We start from the raw sequence: 19199 nt of genomic DNA, 5'->3' as shown, positions 1-19199 counted from the left end.
ATTCATTCATTCACTTACTTCTCCTTCACATGTAGCACGAATTTCACAACTCTATTGAAATTTCCTCTTCTCTTCCATACATTCATTTTTAACCTTTATATTACCCACGTCAATAAACAATCTATTTTTTTTTTCTTCCTCTTACTCGTTCATTCATTCAAGTTCTTTCCACACGCGTTTCACGAATTCCAAAGCAGTATCAGTACTTTAGGACAACCCACTACTACCACTACTACTACTACTACTTATATTCATTCCCTGCCCGAGCCATCTTAGCAAAGTGTTCATCTTTTATTCTCACACTCGTGCACTCAAATTTACATTCCCCAAACGTTTCAGAAACTCCCAAGCATTACCACCATCACCGTAAAATCCTCTGCTTGTCTCTCACTGCTCCCATTCTTCCTTCATGCCATTCAGCTAAGTAAACTATCTATTTTTCCCCTTACTGACTCAATTCCCCACACATTCCTTGCATTCACCAACACAACACTCAACAAAGCATTCAAGAACACTATACTCTCATCCTTCCTTTATGCAACCGTGTCGTGTACCTTTCCTCAGCACTTGAACCTCAGCTCCTTCAAGACCTCATCCCGTATACAGAAACGCTTCGCTCTCTCACCATGGCTATTTTTCAAGGCCACAGAGATGATTAGCCAGGTTCTCGAGGCTGTTTCTCCTTCTTATTATGTAGAAATCTTGTTAATTCACTGGTAGAACTGTAAAGTCACCTTTCAAAACCCGTGTAAGTCTTTTGAAAGTAGTGATGAGGCGCAGACGTGTTTCAGAATATTATCCACAGATTCTGAAACGCTTTACTACCTCACTACAATTATTTTCAGAGGCCATAGAGATTCCCAAGGCTCTTTTTTTTTCTTTTAATAATGTAGAAATAATATTAATCTGTCAGTAGAACCATAAAAACACTTAAAAAACCGTGTAACTTCACCAAGAGGCTTTTGAACGTAGTGAAGATGCGGCGCAGTAGTGTTTCAAGCCGCCTTCCCCTCCCGATAAACCTAACCTGCAGTGACCCGTTCTTCCCCTCCCTCCCCACCACACATCCTCACTACTCTTCCTCACCTCCCCGCTAATTCTCCCGCAACAAGATGTCATCGTTGAAGTGGCAATGAACGTCTCCTAATCGCCGAGGAATCTGCCCATAAGAGGCGCTTTGTGGCGGCGAGAATCGTTCCTGATTGGTCCATCCGTCATCGACAAGGCGTGCTGCTCCTTCATAATGATCGGTGATTGGTGGGCGGGTCTGTCTTCTCCTCCCCCTCCCTCCGATCATGAAGCAGGTGTGATTGTGTGATTGTGGTGGTGGTGGTGGTGATGGTGGTGACGGTTTGTGTGATGGTAAGTACGTGTGTGTGTGTGTGTGTGTGTGTGTGTGTGTGTGTGTGTGTGTGTTGAAATGCGCAGTGTTTTTTACTTTAAAATTTCAACATGGAATTATTTACAAAAAATGCTACACTTTTTTTTTCAGTTTTCTATATAAGATTTAGCAATTATCTGTCTCTTTATTTGTCTGTCTATCTGTCTGTCATTGTTTACCTGCTTGATTTTCCAAATGAATTACTGTATGTACATGTCACCTTTCTGTTCACCTGCATTCCTGTGTTTGTCTGTCTGTCCGTCTGTCTGTCTCTGTCTGTCATTCATCTATTATGCAAAAAAGTAAGACAAGATGTTGATATTATTTGATCAAGGTAATTAATGCATGCAATGGAAACTTACCTTTTTTTTTCTCTCTCTTTTCTTTTCTTTTTTTTTTTTTTTTTTTTTTTTTTTTTTTTTTTTTTTTTTTTTTTTAGTATTCTATCATGCATTGTGCTGGAAATCAATCAGAGGGTTAAAAATACACCTTTTTGTATACATAACTGAGAGGTGTGTTTTATTATAAGTATTTCATAATATATACAAGGTGAATCTCGCTCTCTCTCTCTCTCTCTCTCTCTCTCTCTCTCTCTCTCTCTCTCTCTCTCTCTCTCACAATAATGCAACTACATAACCTCTGTCTATCTACTTGACGTGAGTGGGGGACGACAGGTGCAGCACGAGCCTCAGCCATCAATTAGGGCCGCACACCTGCATTTTACCTGTCCATGCATAGTGATTATTTTTCTCTTATTACTCAGACTCTAGGTAGCTACTCTTACTTCATAGCCCGTACTTCACACTCAGATATCTATGTACATTCTCTCTCTCTCTCTCTCTCTCTCTCTCTCTCTCTCTCTCTCTCTCTCTCTCTCTCTCTCTCTCTCTCTCTCTCTCTCTCTCTCTCTCTCTCTCTACGCTACGGTAAATAACTCAACAATGGAGATTTTTTTACATATTTACTGTTTATTTATTTTATTTATTTTTTTTATTTATTTATTTTTTTATTTTATTTTTTTTTTTGCTTCTCCTTTGCGATGAAATACCTTGCACTCACCTGGCCGTGGGAGTTAATTACACGCACACTCCCAGGTAAGTGTAGGTATGTAGGTAGGTACTTCTTGTGCTCTGTGAAGTGTTGAAGTATCGACAACACTAATAATTAGGTCTTTTCATCACACACACACACACACACACACACACACACAATGTTACTTTGTTTTGTGGGGAGAAGCTTTCATCTTCACCATCCTGCATTTCTTACATTAATTTAGACAGTGCAGCTTATCACAAACAGCCTCATAAGGGCCAACACGACTGCTGCTGTTTGTTTCTTCTTTGCGTTCCTTTGTGCTGCATTGTGTAGCAAGTCTTAAGATCGCTGCATTAATTATCTTTTTTTTTTTTTTTTTTTTTTTCATCACGTATCATTCGTTTAAAGAACCTCATAAGGGCCAGTACGTCTGCTGCTGTTTGTTCTTTCTTTGTGTTCCTTTGTGTTGTAATGTGTAGTAAATGTTAAGGTCGCTACACTAATTTCTTCCGTCACGTTTCAGTCACTTAAAAGATCCCAGTGTGTGTGTATTTCTAAGTAAACACGACGTAACACTTTCCGGGAGTCACTTTACAGAGGGTCACTTTCCAGTTAGCCACTCCCAGGCCACTTCAACTTTCCAGAGAAGCGCTTCAGTCACACTCAACCGCCGCCAGTCACAAAGGGTGCCACTGCAGGGAGTCAAACAGCGCTATAAAGTCGCCTGTAATCGCGACTCACAGAAGAAACCCACTTGACCAGCTTTCCCCTTCATGATTCTTGGTTCGGGTCGGAGTGGGCGGGCGGTGAGGGCGGGGTGGGCGGCGTGTGGGCGGAAGACTGTGTCGGTGAGGTGGGCGGAGCGGGGGGCGACACAGCACCGCGAGGACTTGCCGAGGACAGGGAGGTTAAGGAGGAGTAGTATTGGGAGGACAGGGAGGACAGGTGTGCTGGGGAGAGGGAGGACAGTGGCTGGGGGAGAGATGACAGCGGGGAAGTCTGGGAGAGGGCTGAAGGGAGAAAGGGTCTTGGCGGGGCTGGGGGACGCTGGCTGAGGGCTGCTACCGCCTGTCTGTAGTACGCCTCGAGACCTGTTACGGAGAATGACATTAGGTTAGGTTGGGTTGGGTTAGGTTTAGTTAGGTTTGGTTAAGTTAGCTTAGGTTATGATAGTTTTGATTACGTTTGGTTAAGTTAGCTTAGATTTGGTTAGGTTTGGTTAGTTAGGTTCAGTTAAAACAATAGGGAATTATTATGTAGTCAAGATAAGAGACACGTGACAAGTTAGGCTAAGTTAGGTTAAGCGAGAATTATGAGGTCGAGGTAATAGACACGTGACACTTAAAGACTTGAAGGAAACGCAGGAAAGTCGTATCAAAGCAGCAGCCTGACCATTACACTCACTCCTTTGTAGTCAGGGAGGGAAAATTACACGAATTACTCGGCACAATAAGTTAAAACGTGTCTGGTAATGTATGAGGAAAACTGCATTAATATCCTGCACATTCTTCAGTGTATAAGTGTATAAGTGGACATGTGGATAAGTAGGTGGAGTGGTTGAGAGAGATCATTACCTGCTGGGAGGGACGGCATGAGGTGGGCCAGGGCGGGCGACGAGGGCCAGTAAGGGTGTGTGTAGAGTCTTTGCAGGGCAGCGTAGTTCCCCGCCTCCGTCAAAAGCTCGAGGCCCACTGCTGTCTGCCGCTTCCACTTTGTCCTGAAGGGAAGAAAGATTGGGGGATTTAACCCTTCCACTGTGACACGAAACAATTAACAGCACCGGAAGTAATGCATGAAATATTTACAAGGATCTACAAGGGGATTAAAAAGAATATATTTTGCAATTTCTACCCAGTTTAATGATTGGAGGTGGCTGCAGAACAAGTAAAGATGTCTCAGAGTGATTGGCAATTAGGGAAAGATGTACCAAATAGCGGTCAGAGGGTAATGAAACTTCAGATATACAAGACGGCACTGTGATGGACACGTACTGTAAGAGAAATGCAAAAGACACCAACACTGCGAAGAGGAGGCGGCGTTCGGAGAAAAGAACACAAGGTTACAAAAGACCAGGTCATTTACACAAGGCAGCTCGCATTAAGAAAGTAAGAAAAATAGTGTGCGTTTACTGATAAGTGTGACAAAAAAAAAAAAAAAAAAAAACATTAGAACCGATAAATGAAATAGATGTCAAATAATAAATCAACGAACTAACATTAAAAAAAAGACTGGTAAAATATACTCAATGATAAGTTACAGAAAAAAAAAAACATTAGATTCGATAAATTAAGTTAATCAATCAAATAATCGGTCAGTCAATCAGAGAACCAAGAATAAACAAAAGAAAACATAGATAATACATCAAGTAAACTCGCACCAATAACTGAGACGAAGTGGATCATTAGATTTGCTAAGTTCAGCCAGTCAAACGATCAGTCAGCCAGTCAGTGAATCAAGAACAGGCAAAAGAAAACAAATAATAACATAGTCGCGCTGATAACTGAGACAAAATACCCCATTAGATTCAACAAGCTCAATCAGTCAATAAGGCAAGAATGGAAAAAAAAAATTGAAAACTGAAGAAAGGAACCACAATTTATAGACACACCAACACGAAAAAACTACACATTACAATATATTCTCACCCACGCATACATCATAACACTCATCGCATCTCCACCACACCTCAACCCAAACATAACATGAAAAAAAAAAGGAAAGAAAACACACGCAACCCACAACAGAACACTAACGTACAGAACATGTATCCTCACCTTCACATCTTCATCTCGCTACCCAGCCTAACCTAACATCGAAAAAGAAGAAAAAAACACACACAACCCACACCAATCAACATACAAACAAGACAACACACTATCCACATCCTCACATCTTCAATAACACATAACATAAACATTAACTAACCAAATCCTCGTGTCTTCAGTCAATTCACAGCCATCCACATCACCCCAGCAAGCCAGAGTCAGTAAATGTCACGGATGGAGAATAAGGGGAGTGTTGGCAGGGCTGATAGGGGTGACAGGGAGGGCAGGGGATGGAGGGGGAAGGGGACGAGTCAGCTGTGCGGGTGATGATGGGGAGGGAAGGAAAGAAAGAAAGAAAGGCAAGACCATCACTACCATTATCGCTTCTGTCGCGCTGTGGGTGACGGAACTCGAGGACGGGAGAGAGAGAGAGAGAGAGAGAGAGAGAGAGAGAGAGAGAGAGAGAGAGAGAGAGAGAGAGAGAGAGAGCGTACCAGAGAAACACACACACCCACTTCCCACGCAAATAAGCACAAAAATCGAAGTTAGAGACAAGAGACAGCGCCATCATGACAGAAAAGAGAGTAACGCCGTGGGAGGAAGAAAGGAGGGAAGAAGCCAGACAGAAAGAGACAGAGACACAGAGAGTAAGTGCACCAGAGACAAACACACGTAAATAAGCTCAGAAATAAACGTTAGAGGCAAGTGATGAAATGTTATTGTGAGAGAAAAGAGAGTAACGCGCCGTGGGAGAAAGCAGGGAGGGAAGGAGCCAGACAGAGAGACAGAAACAGAGAGAGAGAAACGCACGTAAATAACCTCAAAAATCAACATTAGCGGGAAGTAATGAAGTGTTATCGTGAGAGAAAAGGGAGTAACACGCCATGGGAGGGAGCAGGGAGGGAGGGAGCCAGACAGAAAGGGTCTCCTCGGTCTTAAGAAAGGAACATAAAATCGAGTTGCAGAACGAATGTGATAAACGATGGCAGGGAAGAGTCCCCCGCCAGGCTGAGTGAAAGGGCGGCACTGTGGGGAGGAAAAAGGGTTTAAACGATCGACCGAGAGAACCAGAGCGACTCCCAGACCGACGCCACGCTGCTGGAAGGCCGCTGGAACCCAATGGAAGTGGTTGGAATTGGGTCTTGGTCTGGGTCTTCGTTTTCTGTGGTATCGTTTTTTGTTCAGTTGGTTATTTTGAATTTTGTGGTGTTTGTTTTAGTTCTTGATCCTTTTTCGGGGTGTTTTGTGGTCTTGGATCCTTTTCTTCGCGTTTATTTTAGTGTTGGATTCCTTTTAGTGGTCTTTTGTAGTTTTGGATTTCTTTTAGTGATCTTGATCTTGTCCTGGATTCCTGTATTTTTTTTTTTTTTTTTTTTTTTTTTTTTTTTTTGTGGTGGATCTTCTTTTGTCTTCTTTGTAGGCCTGGATCCCGTTTCTTTGTCTTAGGTTAGAGGTGGATTGTCTTCGTGGTTTTATCTAGTCTTGAATCTTCTTAGTATCTTGTTTCCTTCTCTTTTCTTTAGTACTGCCTTGAGGAGGAAGCTGGAACAATAAAGAACATGGAAAAGAATGAAAGAGGTGAACGAAATGAAGAGACAAAGAGATTAATGGAAAGAAAAGAAGAGAATGAAGAAGAATAAATGCATGGATTAACCGAATGAATTCAAAAGAAACAAGAAGAAATTGTAGAGAGAAAAAAAAACGAAAATCAATAAAAACAAGAAATTAGAAAAATAAATTACAGCTATATAACAAATAACTGAAAGAAGAGAATAAAGGAGGAAAAACACGTAAAGAAGGAATGAAGGGAGAGAAGGGAGGGAGGAAGAAGGGAAGGGAGGGGAGGAAGAAGGGGAGGGAGGGGCAGGTGGGCGCCTCCTCACCATTACGGGGCGTGAGTCAACAATTTGCCATAGAGTCACAATACCTCGAATTTATTATTTTAACCCTTTCAAATCCCAGAGCCCCGAAGCAGCCGCCGCCGCCCCGCCAGCAGGAGTCTGTGCCCCCGCCCCTACTTCCATACCCTGCCAGTACCCCTTCTATACCCTCCCTTTCCTTCCATACCCTGCCAGTAACTTTTCTGCCATAACCTGCCTCCCTTCCATACCCTGTCAGTGTCTTCCATATTGTCTCCCTTTCCTCCAATACCCTGCCTTCCTTCTCTTCCTTGTCTTCCCTTCTTCACTGCCTTGTTCTTTCTTTGTTTTCTTCTTCCTTGTCTTTATTCACGTTTCCTTTCTGTGTTTTCCTTTTTTTTTCCTTGTTTTCATCCTCCCTGTTCTTTTCTTCGTCTGTATTTCTCTTCTCTTCCTTCTTTCCTTCTCTGCGTTTCTGTTTTCATCCCTTGTTTTCATATTGCTTTATTTTTGTTTCTCTTTATCCCCACTCTTCCTTTCCATTCTCTGTTTCCCCTTTGTTTTCCTTTTTTCATGTTTCTTATTTTTCTCTTCATATTCACTTCCCTCCTCTTCCTCTTTCCCATATTTTTCCCTTCCATATTTCCACTTTCTATCCTTTTCCTTTCCTCTCCCTTTCATTCCTTTTCTTAATATGCGTTCTCCCTATTCCATCTCTTCTTTAATCATTTTTTTTCCGTTTTCCTTTCTATCACTTTCCTTCCTATCTCTCTCTCCTTTTCTGATCCCCCCATTATCCACTAGTCTCCCTCATCTCCCACCTCCTACAGCATCCACTCCTTTCTTTAGCCTCCAGCTCTAATCACCCTCCTCCACTCTCCTCCACTCTCATCTCCTTCCACTAGTCTCCATTACCCTCCTCTTCCGCCATCATCTCCCTCCTCCAGTTACCAGCACATCTCCCTCCCTCTCCACTCCCTCTCCACTAATCTTCATCATTATCTTAGTCTCCACTCCACTCATTTCCCACCTCCACTGTCTTTTCATCTCCACTTTCCCTCACTCTCTCTCTCTCTCTTTCTCTCCACTCTCCTTCTCACTCTTCATAACACTTCGCCGCGCAACGCCTTTCAAGAAGTCATTCAGGTGTTGGCTGAGGGAGTCACCTGCTAATTTGCTCCTCCAGGTGAGGTCACGGGAGTTCAAGTGAGGTCAGGTCAGGAGGGCTTGCTTTCTTTTTAAGTGATATTGCTGTTTGCTTGTTTGTTTGTTTGTTTGTGTTTTTTATTAAGCTTCATTCTCATTTTTTTATTTATTTCATCTCATCGTATTTTTCTTTCCACCAGAGGGGGGGAAGGAGGAGAACGAGGATGGAAAGGAAAGGAAAGAAAAGAAAGAGACTGAAACATAAGACAAAAAAAAAGACGAAAAAGGCAAAAGAAAAATTAGAAAACACGTTGCCAGAGGAGGAAGAGAGAAGGAGGAAGCGACGACGACGAGGAGGAGGAGGAGGAGGAGGAGGAGGAGGAGGAAGGGAGAAGGAGAAAAGAAAAACCAACCCCCTCTTCCCCTTCCCCACACCAACCCCACCCTCCGCACTCTCACAAACAGCTTCATTACGGTAAAGGTGAAGATGGCATTAATTAAGCGTGTTAGCGTGGACCTTATCACCCTCCACGGCATGACCACCCCCCTCACCCTTCCCCTCACCCCTCCTCTCACCCCTCCCCTCACCGCTCCCTCTCCCCTCCCTCAACTCAGCCGTCAGCGATCGGAGTTGTGTCGCCCTTTGTGTGAACTTCCCTGCGTGTCAGCCTACGTATTGTTGTTATTTGCTTGTTTCATCACCCATAGAATTTGTCCAGTCCTCAGCGGCGGCCAGTGGGAGAGGGGGAGAGAGGGCGGCAATGTACTCTCGCCTCTAGGACACAAATACGTAGGGTTTACAATGGTATGAAGGTTCTATCAGTGACTTGAGTGCCCGCTGTGTGAAGGAATGGAAATAATCTCTCGGTGTTGTTGGTAATAAGGGTGAAACTCGTGTGAAAACTGATAATTTGAACTAATATCGCTCCGGATACTGTGGGGCTTATTGCGGAGTACATAAGGGTCGGTTCTCCTGTTTTTATTTTATTTTTTCTCTCTCCTTATTGAGACCGAAGGGAGAGAGAGAGAGAGGGAGAGGCAGAGAAATCGCAGGTCACGTAGCCATTGAGGAGTCGTGTATAGTGGCCATGATTAATTGTCTGTACAAAAGGTTCAATACATTTTAATAAGCATTGCGTTGTTACACTGCCCCCTCCCTCCTTCCTCCTCCTCCTTCCTTCCTCGGCTACCTTGCTTCCCTCCTCTCCTTCCCTTTCGGCTACCTCCTCTCCTTCTCTCCTTCCCTTTCGGCTTCCTTCTTCACCCTCACCCTCTTGACTGCCTCTGTGCTGGGCCTACTGACTTGGAAGGAGAGGAGGGAGAGAAGGAGAAAAGGAGGAAAAGGACAGATGGGGGGAAGGGAAGGGAGGGAGAGAAGAACATTGCTGTTTATTTATACTTGGGAACTCAATAATTCGCTTCAAGATTAAATATAAGGTGTTACATGATGGAGGAGAGAGAGAGAGAGAGAGAGAGAGAGAGAGAGAATGATAAGTATGACGACACAATGATCTCGTATTTTATCTCCTCTCTCTCTCTCTCTCTCTCTCTCTCTCTCTCTCTCTCTCTCTCTCTCTCTCTCTCTCTCTCTCTCTCTCTCTCTCTCTCTCTCTTTCTCTTTCTTTCTATTTCTTCTGTTTCGTCTTACTTTTTTTTTATTTTGTTGTTCATCCTTGTTTTCTTGTTCTTCTCTTCCTCTTCCTCCTTCCTTTTTAATTTTCCTTCTAATCCTCCTACTTATCCTCCTCTTCATTCTTCTATATCTCTTCCTTTCTTTCCTTCTCTCACCTCTACTCCATTCCTTCCTTTGGCTCTCCTCTTCTTCCTCTTCCTTATCTTCCTCCTCCTCGTACTCCTTCCCTTCCTTCTACTTATCTTCCTCTCTCCCCTTTTGCTCTTCCCTTCCTCCTCCTCCTCCTCCTCCTCCTCCTCCTCCTCCTCCTCCTCCTCCTCCTCCTCCTCCTCCTCCTCCTCTTGCGTGTGTACATGTCGTGTGTTCGTACGTAAGTTACAGTGAGTGTGGAGATTTGCACGAGTGTGTTTTAAGTTGAAGTCATGAGCAGTTTGTTACTTTTAATTTAGTGTTATAAGTGTGTGTGTGTGTGTGTGTGTGTGTGTGTGTGTGTGTCCTACATTGCGGGGGGAGTGCTAGGCTTGAGGTTTGCGTGCGTCTTATCACACCACTGGTCCAGAGAACAACACACACACACACACACACACACACACACACATGTAACAGGACAAGAAGTGATGCACGTGACCCGCTGAGTGAAGCTTCGAAACTAATCAAGAGAGAGAGAGAGAGAGAGAGAGAGAGAGAGAGAGAGAGTTATGTTTCACCGTTAACACTTATCACTGAAAATCTCTTACTTTTTTACGTCTTATCTGGTAAAACAACACCTCCTCCTCCTCCTCCTCCTCCTCCTCCTCCTCCTCCTCCTCCTCCTCCTCCTCTCTCTGAAATGATCACTTCCAACAACCGGAGTAAACTGTAACTATGTAAACACACACACACACACACACACACACACACACACACACACACCACTTATTACACACAAAAAGGTAATCTCTGTCGTGCGTTGCGTCAATCAATTACATAAACAATATCGAAGGTAATTATCATACATCATTTCGGAATAAATCGTTTCGGGGTGGGAGGGCGTGGGGGGGGAAACTGGCGGGAGTGGAGGGAGTGGAGGGGGAGGAGTAAATAGCCTTCATGGGGCGGGTATGGAGGTATGGTGGGGGGGTGTCAGTTACCATACGCCCCCTCCCTCCTCCCCCTCCCCCCCTCTCTACTTGTGGTGTCCTGACGTTTCCCTCTCTTTCCTGAAAATGTGTTCTTATTTTCCTCATATTTGATCTCTAACTTCATTACGATTCATTAAAACTTCTTCATTACTCCTGTGTATCTTTTCTTATCATTGTTATTTTTTATTCTTATTCTTACATTTCTCTTTTTTTTTTCTTCAATGACCTCCTTTACTGTTCTTAATTCTTCTTCTTCTTCATCCTTCTCTTTCTCCTTTTATTTCAACTTACTACCTTCTCTGCTCCACCCATCAGTCACTTCCTCCCCCTCCATTCCTTGCCCCACACTCCGCCTCTACCTCGCTGTCCCCAATCACTCCCCGTCTTCCCCGTCATTCACGCCACGCACTCCACTCCTTTCCTAGGCATTCCACCGCTCCACCCAATCCATTCATTTCATGTCTACTTTATTACACAATGAGAAAAAAATGGAGGGAAATTACAAGAGTTAGTTAAAAAAGAATGTGTGCAGATTACAAAAGGAAATTGCGGTGTGAGTGTGAGTAAGTGTGAGTGAGGAAAGTGCGCATAATTTAAGAGAAAAATGCGGGTAAACGAGCGAAACGTAATTAACGAGGTAATGAGTAAATAACGAGGCAGAGGGAGCAGGTCAGAGCAAGCACCACAATTCTTCAACTCCGCTAATCCCAACACTTTGAGTCACCAGCAAGGCCAGGTGAACTGATTCATTTGTGCGCGTGTTAAAAGTCTTCCTGAAGGAGCGGCGGAAGTCCAGAGGGGTGCTTCGTCGCCTCCTGCAGCGCCGCGCCTTCCCTGACCGGGGCGGTGAAAGCCAGAGGAAGGCAGTCACGTAATAGAAGCGTTTGATGCTTATAATTTCACGGCGGTGTGAGTGTCTTCCTCCGCGGGCCTCCAGCAAGGGCTCTTCTCGGCGGCGTGGCTCAGCGGGGCGTGGCCGTCCCCTGCGAGGAGCTGCGGGCCGCGTTTAGCCCCTGCGCCGGTGGATTGACCCACTTCCGCTGAGGTGTAATGCTCCCGCCAAATCTGCCGCATCCTTCCCCTCCACACTGCCATTGTCACCTGCCCGCGGTAATGAGGCCTGCAGGGGACGCGCTGAGATTATGCACCTGCGTCGCGGCCCACTGGAACCTCAGTGTGAGAGCGTGGTGATCACCAAATCACCCCCCCAACCCCCAACGCCCTCCCCTCCTCCAACCTGCCTTGCCCTCGTGGTGCAACGCAGCGGGTCACGCCGGGCCAGCTTTTTACCGCGCCGCCCCTGGTGATCGCGCCGCGGGGCGGGGCCGTGGGTGACTCCTGCGGCGGCGGGGTGTGAGGGAGTCGCCGCATGTATGATTTAGACATTCTTCTTCGAGCGGCCGCCATCCGCCTCGTAAATCCTTCCAGACGCTGCGGCGCCATGAATTACCCAGCAGCTCGGGACCCCGCGCCCCGCCCCGCCCCGCCCCGCCCCGCGCCGCCCTGGCCGCGCTCCCCGGAGCTGCAGCCTGTGTGGCCGTTGGAAAGCAACGACCGTAACTTTTTAAATAAAGAGTCACCTGAACACCATTTACAATGCATGGAAACCAAACCAGTGTTGGTGAACCCCTGGCGGGCCGCCATCCATCACCACGCCTGTGTCATTATCTAATTTGTCTCAATCATAGCCTCCCACAGCGCCGCGGGGAGGCACCACCCTCCCCACCAGGGCTCCTACAGGTGTGAGAGAATTTTGTCATGAGAGGGAGGGAGGGAGGGAGGATGCGCGGCAGCGTGTGGAGGGAGGGAGGGAGGGAGGGAGCTACCGTGTTTGATCTGCAGGCGAGATTGAAAGATGTGGTGCAGGAATTGCGCGTGCTAATACTGAGGTGCTTGGCGGCGGTGGGACGCGAGGGCGGGGCTGCAGGATGTGTAGCGGTGGCGGCGACAGCAGCGGTAGTGGCGGGAGGGGGCTGTGGCAGCGGTGGCGGTGGTGGAGGGAGGCATGGAGAGGAGGATGTGGTGGCCGCGTGGTGGGAGCGTGGCGAGGTGGGAAGTACAACATTGTTACGCTGAGGTAGTGACGGTGTGACTCAGGAAGCGATGAGCGCTGAGTATTAATCTCAATTCCTATAAAGTATATCAAGCCTTCCTGTCTTCCTCCTGCGGTAATGAGCGGTCTTGTCCCCTAAACACCAAGCCTTACCTGCTGCACTCCCCAGGTGAGCGGCTAATAATCACCACCAATCACCGCCATCCCGCGCCCCAGCACTCAGTCACTGTAGCACTGCTTCCCGCCCGCTCACGCTCACACACGCACAGGAAGTGGACGAAGAGGACTTCACCTGTCACGAAAACTTGCACGTGTCCGCCAACTAACTCGTGACGCACCTGTGTGACGAAGCAGCACACCTGTCCCCGCTGCCCGAGTGAGGGAATAAAACAGCTTTATTTTTTCCTTGAGTGAGAGAATAAAACATTTTCACTTTTTTTCCTGCTTCTTTTTTTCCTCTCCTGGTGTGTTCGAGTCTCGTTCATTTCTAGGCCTTTACTTTCCCTCTCAGAAGTGGCTTTATTTGAGGCGCCCCGGTGAAAAATGTGACCTCCTTGACGTGCCAGTGTCAGTGCGCACCTCATCCCTTTCATTAGCATGTCTGGCGTTCCTCTGGTGGCCTTCCTCTCTCTCTCTCTCTCTCTCTCTCTCTCTCTCTCTCTCTCTCTCTCTCTCTCTCTCTCTCTCTCTCTCTCTCTCTCTCTCTCTCTCTCTCTCTCTCTCTCTCTCTCTCTCTCTCTCTCTCTCTCTCTCTCTCTCTCTCTCTCTCTCTCTCTCTCTCTCTCTCTCTCTCTCGTGACCACTACGAGCTGTCCACCTTGCACTTTTCTTCCTCTCTTAAAACAGGGACCTTGTGTTTTGACTGACGTGTGTGTGTGTGTGTGTGTGTGTGTGTGTGTGTGTGTGTGTGTGTGTGTGTGTGTGTGTGTGACAGGCAGCGGCAGCGGTTTGTTGCTCGTTATCGTTGTATACTCGTATAAATCAATTAGTGACCATCCGTCCCGCCGCCAGGACTGGACTGCTAACAGGACTCGGCTGGCGGACTTCTCATCCACCGCGCCGTCCGTCAGTCGCTGTGATGGCTGACGAAAGACTGCAGAATTACTGTTCCCCGTTCTTCATCGCTCTTCGCTTAGGCGTGGTCGCGTCCGTGTTCTTGTTCGCGTTCGTGTTCCATGGAGTGCGTGATCATTTTTACAGTCGGTGGTGCCTTCCGCTTAGTTTTATGTCCTCTTTTCTCGGTTATTTGCAGCGCGGGCCCGTGAGTGTTTTGCCGCCAGGAGAACCAACCCGTACAAGGAGCGAGCACTTGAGTCTTAAACGCGGCGCCATTTTATCTCGTTCTTGTGGCGATAAGTTTCAGTCAGTCATTTGTCTTCCAACGTCAATTTTCATCCTTTTTTTCATCCCCATCTTTACGACTGTCTTTTATCTTATTACATCCTTCTCTACTTCCTCAGATCACCTTTAGCTTAGATCTCCCTCATTGTTGCCACGCCAAAAAATTTTAATCAGTTTTTTAACATTATTTTTTCTTTTTAATTTGCAGCAGTGAACTTTCCTCTACTCTTCTTTTTAATTATCACCACTGAACTTTCCTCTACTCTCCCAGATCCTACTCTGTCCCTTCATACCCTCTTGTAACTCGTAAAATCTTCCTATGTCACCGTGAAGTCCTCCTATTCTCTCCTGGATCCTTCCTTCAAGCGGTTTTGTGACCCTCCATAGATCTAGCTGTTTCTCAAGCCCTTTATTTTTATTCCTTCACTGCACCTCCTTCATCAGATAATCTTCCCCGGCGCCTCTGCATTATTTCCACACCCTCAAATTCACCACCTCCACCACACGCGGTTCTCCTCCACCTCCACCCACTGCAGAATCAGATAACACTCCTCCGAACCATTGCATTACCTCCACACCCTCAGATTACTTAGGACGACTGCACCTCCACCCACCACAGCCTCAGAGAACCCTCCTCGGCTCATCTGCATTGCCTCCACATCCTTAAATTCCCTAGTAGGATGGCTTCACTTCCACCCACCACAGCCTTCCTCAGATACCGTCCTCGGCTGCCCTGCTTTGCCTCCACACCCTCAAGCTCCCTTAGAAGGCTCCACCACACGGTATTCTCTCCTCCGCCACCCGCCTCAGCCTTCCTCAGAGTCTTTGCCACGCCGCTCGTTCACAGGATGTCCTCACTTTGCTCAACACATTCTGCGCGTGACATTCACAAAAAGGCAGCACTTTGTTCAGTCAGTCACTAAAAAATGAACGCTGTCGTCTTATTGAAACCACTTTGCCGCCACTAACGCCATACTACGTGTCAGCCTTACGTGACACTTTCTTCCCCCTGCCTCCTTAAGCGGTCGTGGGGTAATTACAGGCCTTTGGGAGGGAAGGTGTGGGGTATTTGCGATTTAGTCTTCCTATGTTCTTATGAATTGTCTTTTTTAGTGCTACAGAAGAAAAAAAATTGAGTTAATGATTTATGGAATATTGAGACAGCAGTAATGTGGCTAAGAGTATTGATGACGCTAAAGGATATTAAAGATGGGGCTAGGAGAGGTTGGGCAGGGCAGGATGAGGCAGAGGAGGTTAGAATGAGACCTAAACAAGAGTTATACTCAAGCAAATGTGAGTTTTAACGCCTGAACGGGAATATTTTACATCAATCAGGAGTTGTGTGTTTAGCCAGAGACGCGAATGATTTGCAAGGTGTCTGCGGTGGTGCGGGAGACGTGACCGTGACGTGAGGCAGATGGGAGAACGGCTGTGGAGGGAAGATGACGTGTTGGCTTCGTGTGGGATTTTATTTTATTTTTTTTTTTTCTGTTTTTTTCGTTTATTTGTACCGTGAGAAAAAATTGAAGGGAGATTTTTTTTTTTTTCTTTCATTTTTTCAGTTTCTATAATATTTTGATGTCCTACGTATATATATATTTTTTTTGTAAGTACTTCGTAATTTGAAATGTTATAATGCTTCCTTAGGTATGATTTTTTTTCTATTTTTTTTTTTTTTTTTTGTGGGCGTGGAGCAATTCTTTTTAATGAATTGATGGATGTATAGTTCCCATTTTTTTTTTTCTTCTTCCAATCAGTCAGTCAGTCAATCTTCCAATCAGTCGACCACTTCATCACAAATAACTAAAAACTAAAAAAAAAAAAAATAAAATAAAAAAATAACAAGATAATAATAATAATAAAATAACACCAGAAAGTAACATAGAAAATACCTACAATCGTTCATTAACCCCACTGATAAAAAAAAAATAAAATAAAAAATAAAAAAATAAAAATAAATCACACGCGCACACACACAGACACACACACACACACACACACACACACACACACACACACACACACACACACACACACACACACACACACACACACACACACACACACACACACACACACACCTTCCCATCGTCACTCTTCCAGAAGATAGAAAACTAAAAACACAACAATAAAAGAGAAATTGCCAGGGAAAAGACTCGACAACGAATTAGAAATGAAGAAGAACAGAAGAAAACTCAAGAACATCCCACTTACTTCCCTAGTCACATTTTTCCTGAAGGTAGAAAGTCTATCAAAAAAAGCAACAATGAGAAAGACTGACTGGGCAAGCCGCGACAAGCAACTGGAAGTCAGAAACGAAAGAAAATAAAAGAAAAGGCCACACAAAGTAAAAAGATAAGTAATAAATAAATAAATAAAAAACACTCATTCCCCAATAATCGCTTTTCCAGAAGATAGAAAGTTAAAAAATAATAATAATGAAAAAAATGACTGGGAAGATTTCACGATAAACAATTAGAACCCAGAAACAAAAGGAAAAAAAAAACATTACACATTTCCCAATACCCCACTTCTCCGGAAAATAGGAAAATGAAAAAAGTATTAAAAAGATTGACTGGGAAAGGCGCGACAAGCAATCAATTTCCCCGGCGGTGGTTTTCACGGTGGATCGGGCGGCGCGGATCACTCCCTCGTTACATGCACAATTACACTTGAAGCTTTATTTATCATTGGCGGGGACTCCACTTGTCTTCCTCCGTCACGCCTGTCTCTCTGTCCTCATAAATGCCCCGGTAATGGATTGCCCTCACTCAATTGTCTTCCTCCTCTTGTTCCTTTTCTCATTAGTCTTCTTCTTCTTCCTTCTCTTCCTTCAACTCTCAATTCTCAAGTCTCTCACCTCGTCCTCCTTGACCTCTTCCTCTGCTTCCTCCTCCTTCTCTTCCTTCTCCTCCTCCTCCTCCTCCTCCTCCTCCTCCTCCTCCTCCTCCTCCTTCTCCTCCTCCTCCTCCTCATCCTCCTCCTCCTCCTCCTCCTCCTTCCCTTCTTTGTCTATTGCTGTTTGGACTTCCTTTGTTTTCCTTTGTATTCTTCCTCCTTCCTCCAATTCTTCGTCCTCCTCTTCCTCCTCTTCTATTTAAAGCCTCTTGTTGCTTGGTTATGCTCTATAATTCTATGTAAACCTCCTCCTCCTCCTCCTCCTCCTCCTCCTTACTTAATTGTTAATTAGTAGTTCCCAAACAGCCACGTAAGGGCCTAAAGGTCTGCTGCTGTTTGAATAAATTAAATACCTTCAGTGGGGCTTTTTTAATAAGTTTTTTGATGCCTAAATAATTTCTATAAATTCTTCTTCTTCTTCTTCTTCTTCTTCTTCTTCTTCTTCTTCTTCTTCTTCTTCTTCTTCTTCTTCTTCTTCTTCTTCTCTTCTTCTCTTCTTCTTCTTCTTCTTCTTCTTCTTCTTCTTCTTCTTCTTCTTCTTCTTCTTCTTCTTCTTTTCTTCTTCTTCTTCTTTCTTCTTCTTCTTCTTCTTCTTCTTCTTCTTCTTCTTCTTCTTTCTTCTTCTTCTTCTTCTTCTTCTTCTTCTTCTTCTTCTTCTTCTTCTTCTTCTTCTTCTTCTTCTTCTTCTTCTTCTTCTTCCTTCTTCTTCTTCTTCTTCTTCTTCTTCTTCTTCTTCTTCTTCTTTCTTCTTCTTCTTCTTCTTCTTCTTCTTCTTCTTCTTCTTCTTCTTCTTCTTCTTCTTCTTCTTCTTCTTCTTCTTCTTCTTCTTCTTCTTCATTCTTCTTCTTCTTCTCTTCTTCTTCTTCTTCTTCTTCTTCTTCTTCTTCTTCTTCTTCTTCTTCTTCTTCTTCTTCTTCTTCTTCTTCTTCTTCTTCTTCTTCTTCTTCTTCTTCTTCTTCTTCTTCTTCTTCTTCTTCTTCTTCTTCTTCTTCTCTATATAGTGATCTTCGCTCCCTCCTTTTCCTATATACTAAAGAAAACGTCTATAGCTTTTTCATTCCTTTGCGTTCATTTGTGTTTCCCTTTGAGCTGCGGGAGGAGGAGGAGGAGGAGGAGGCTGAGTCATCGCCCGCCTCACTCGTTCAGTTTCCCCTCTCCTTTCTCAGGCGGGCTCCATTTGGCAGCCATTCCACTCTTGTAAAATTTTGTATGCTTCATTTCTCTTCCCATTCCATTGTTCTTCGCGTCAGAGGTGAGACTGGTACCCCCTAACACCTCTCTCTCTCTCTCTCTCTCTCTCTCTCTCTCTCTCTCTCTCTCTCTCTCTCTCTCTCTCTCTCTCTCTCTCTCTCTCTCTCTCTCTCACGACCATCGGAGAGGCGTGGAAGAGTTGGCGAGGAAAGGAAGGGGGTTGAGTATAAGGGCAGGGGAGGAGGGAAGGGGAGGAGGAAGGGGAAGAAATAACAACAGGGGAGGGGGAAGGGAGGATGCTGGCAGCGATCACAGGACTTCCTTCCGCCTTCTCCTCCCCCCCCCCCTCTCTCTCTCTCTCCTGGGGACGTTTAGGTTAACGTAAATTGAAGACGCTGAAAATAAATGGCTGCTCCAGTGAAATGAACGCATATCAATGGCTTCCACTGATCCACTTCCTTCGTTCCTCGCCTCCACCCTTCTGCCTTCCCTCCCACGCCCGCCCACGCCAGCCAGTTCCGCCCCCCGCCACCCACGAAATGCGTAGACGGCAAGTTTTCAAGATCTTTGTGTGTTGGAGTACTTGTTTTGTTTAGTTCCATGTGGTACTGTAATGTTTGCCTTGTGTTGTGTTGTGTTGTGTTGTGTTGTGTTGAGAAGTTGTGAATGATGTGCTGTGTTCGATAAATGTTTGTCTTCGTCTGTGTCTGTGTCTGTGTATTTCTGTCTGTATCTATCTGTCTGTCTTGTCTTCCTATCTGTCTGTCTGTCTATCT

At 45.2% G+C, this 19199-nt stretch overlaps 2 protein-coding genes across 11 annotated transcripts in view; one reads left to right on the top strand and one right to left on the bottom strand.

Annotated features, from left to right (window-relative positions):
* The window catches only part of LOC135089068 (uncharacterized), a 182674-nt gene that overhangs the window by 120537 nt on the left and 42938 nt on the right, over positions 1 to 19199 (top strand). The gene's annotated exons all lie outside the window — the stretch shown is intronic.
* LOC135089070 (homeobox protein ceh-30-like) overlaps positions 1915 to 19199 on the bottom strand; it is a 35719-nt gene continuing 18434 nt past the window's right edge. The window contains exons 3-4 of the mRNA XM_063984293.1: positions 3991 to 4133; positions 1915 to 3507 (exon numbers count right to left, since the gene is read on the bottom strand). Coding sequence (XP_063840363.1) covers positions 3188 to 3507; positions 3991 to 4133 — 463 coding nt within the window. The 3' untranslated portion in view covers positions 1915 to 3187. The remainder of the gene's footprint in view (positions 3508 to 3990; positions 4134 to 19199) is intronic.

This window comes from Scylla paramamosain, chromosome 32, assembly GCF_035594125.1.
Source record: "Scylla paramamosain isolate STU-SP2022 chromosome 32, ASM3559412v1, whole genome shotgun sequence".
Classification (NCBI taxonomy): Eukaryota; Metazoa; Arthropoda; class Malacostraca; order Decapoda; family Portunidae; genus Scylla; species Scylla paramamosain.
Note: the sequence above shows the minus strand (reverse complement) of the source record. Positions and strands in the feature narration are given on the sequence as shown.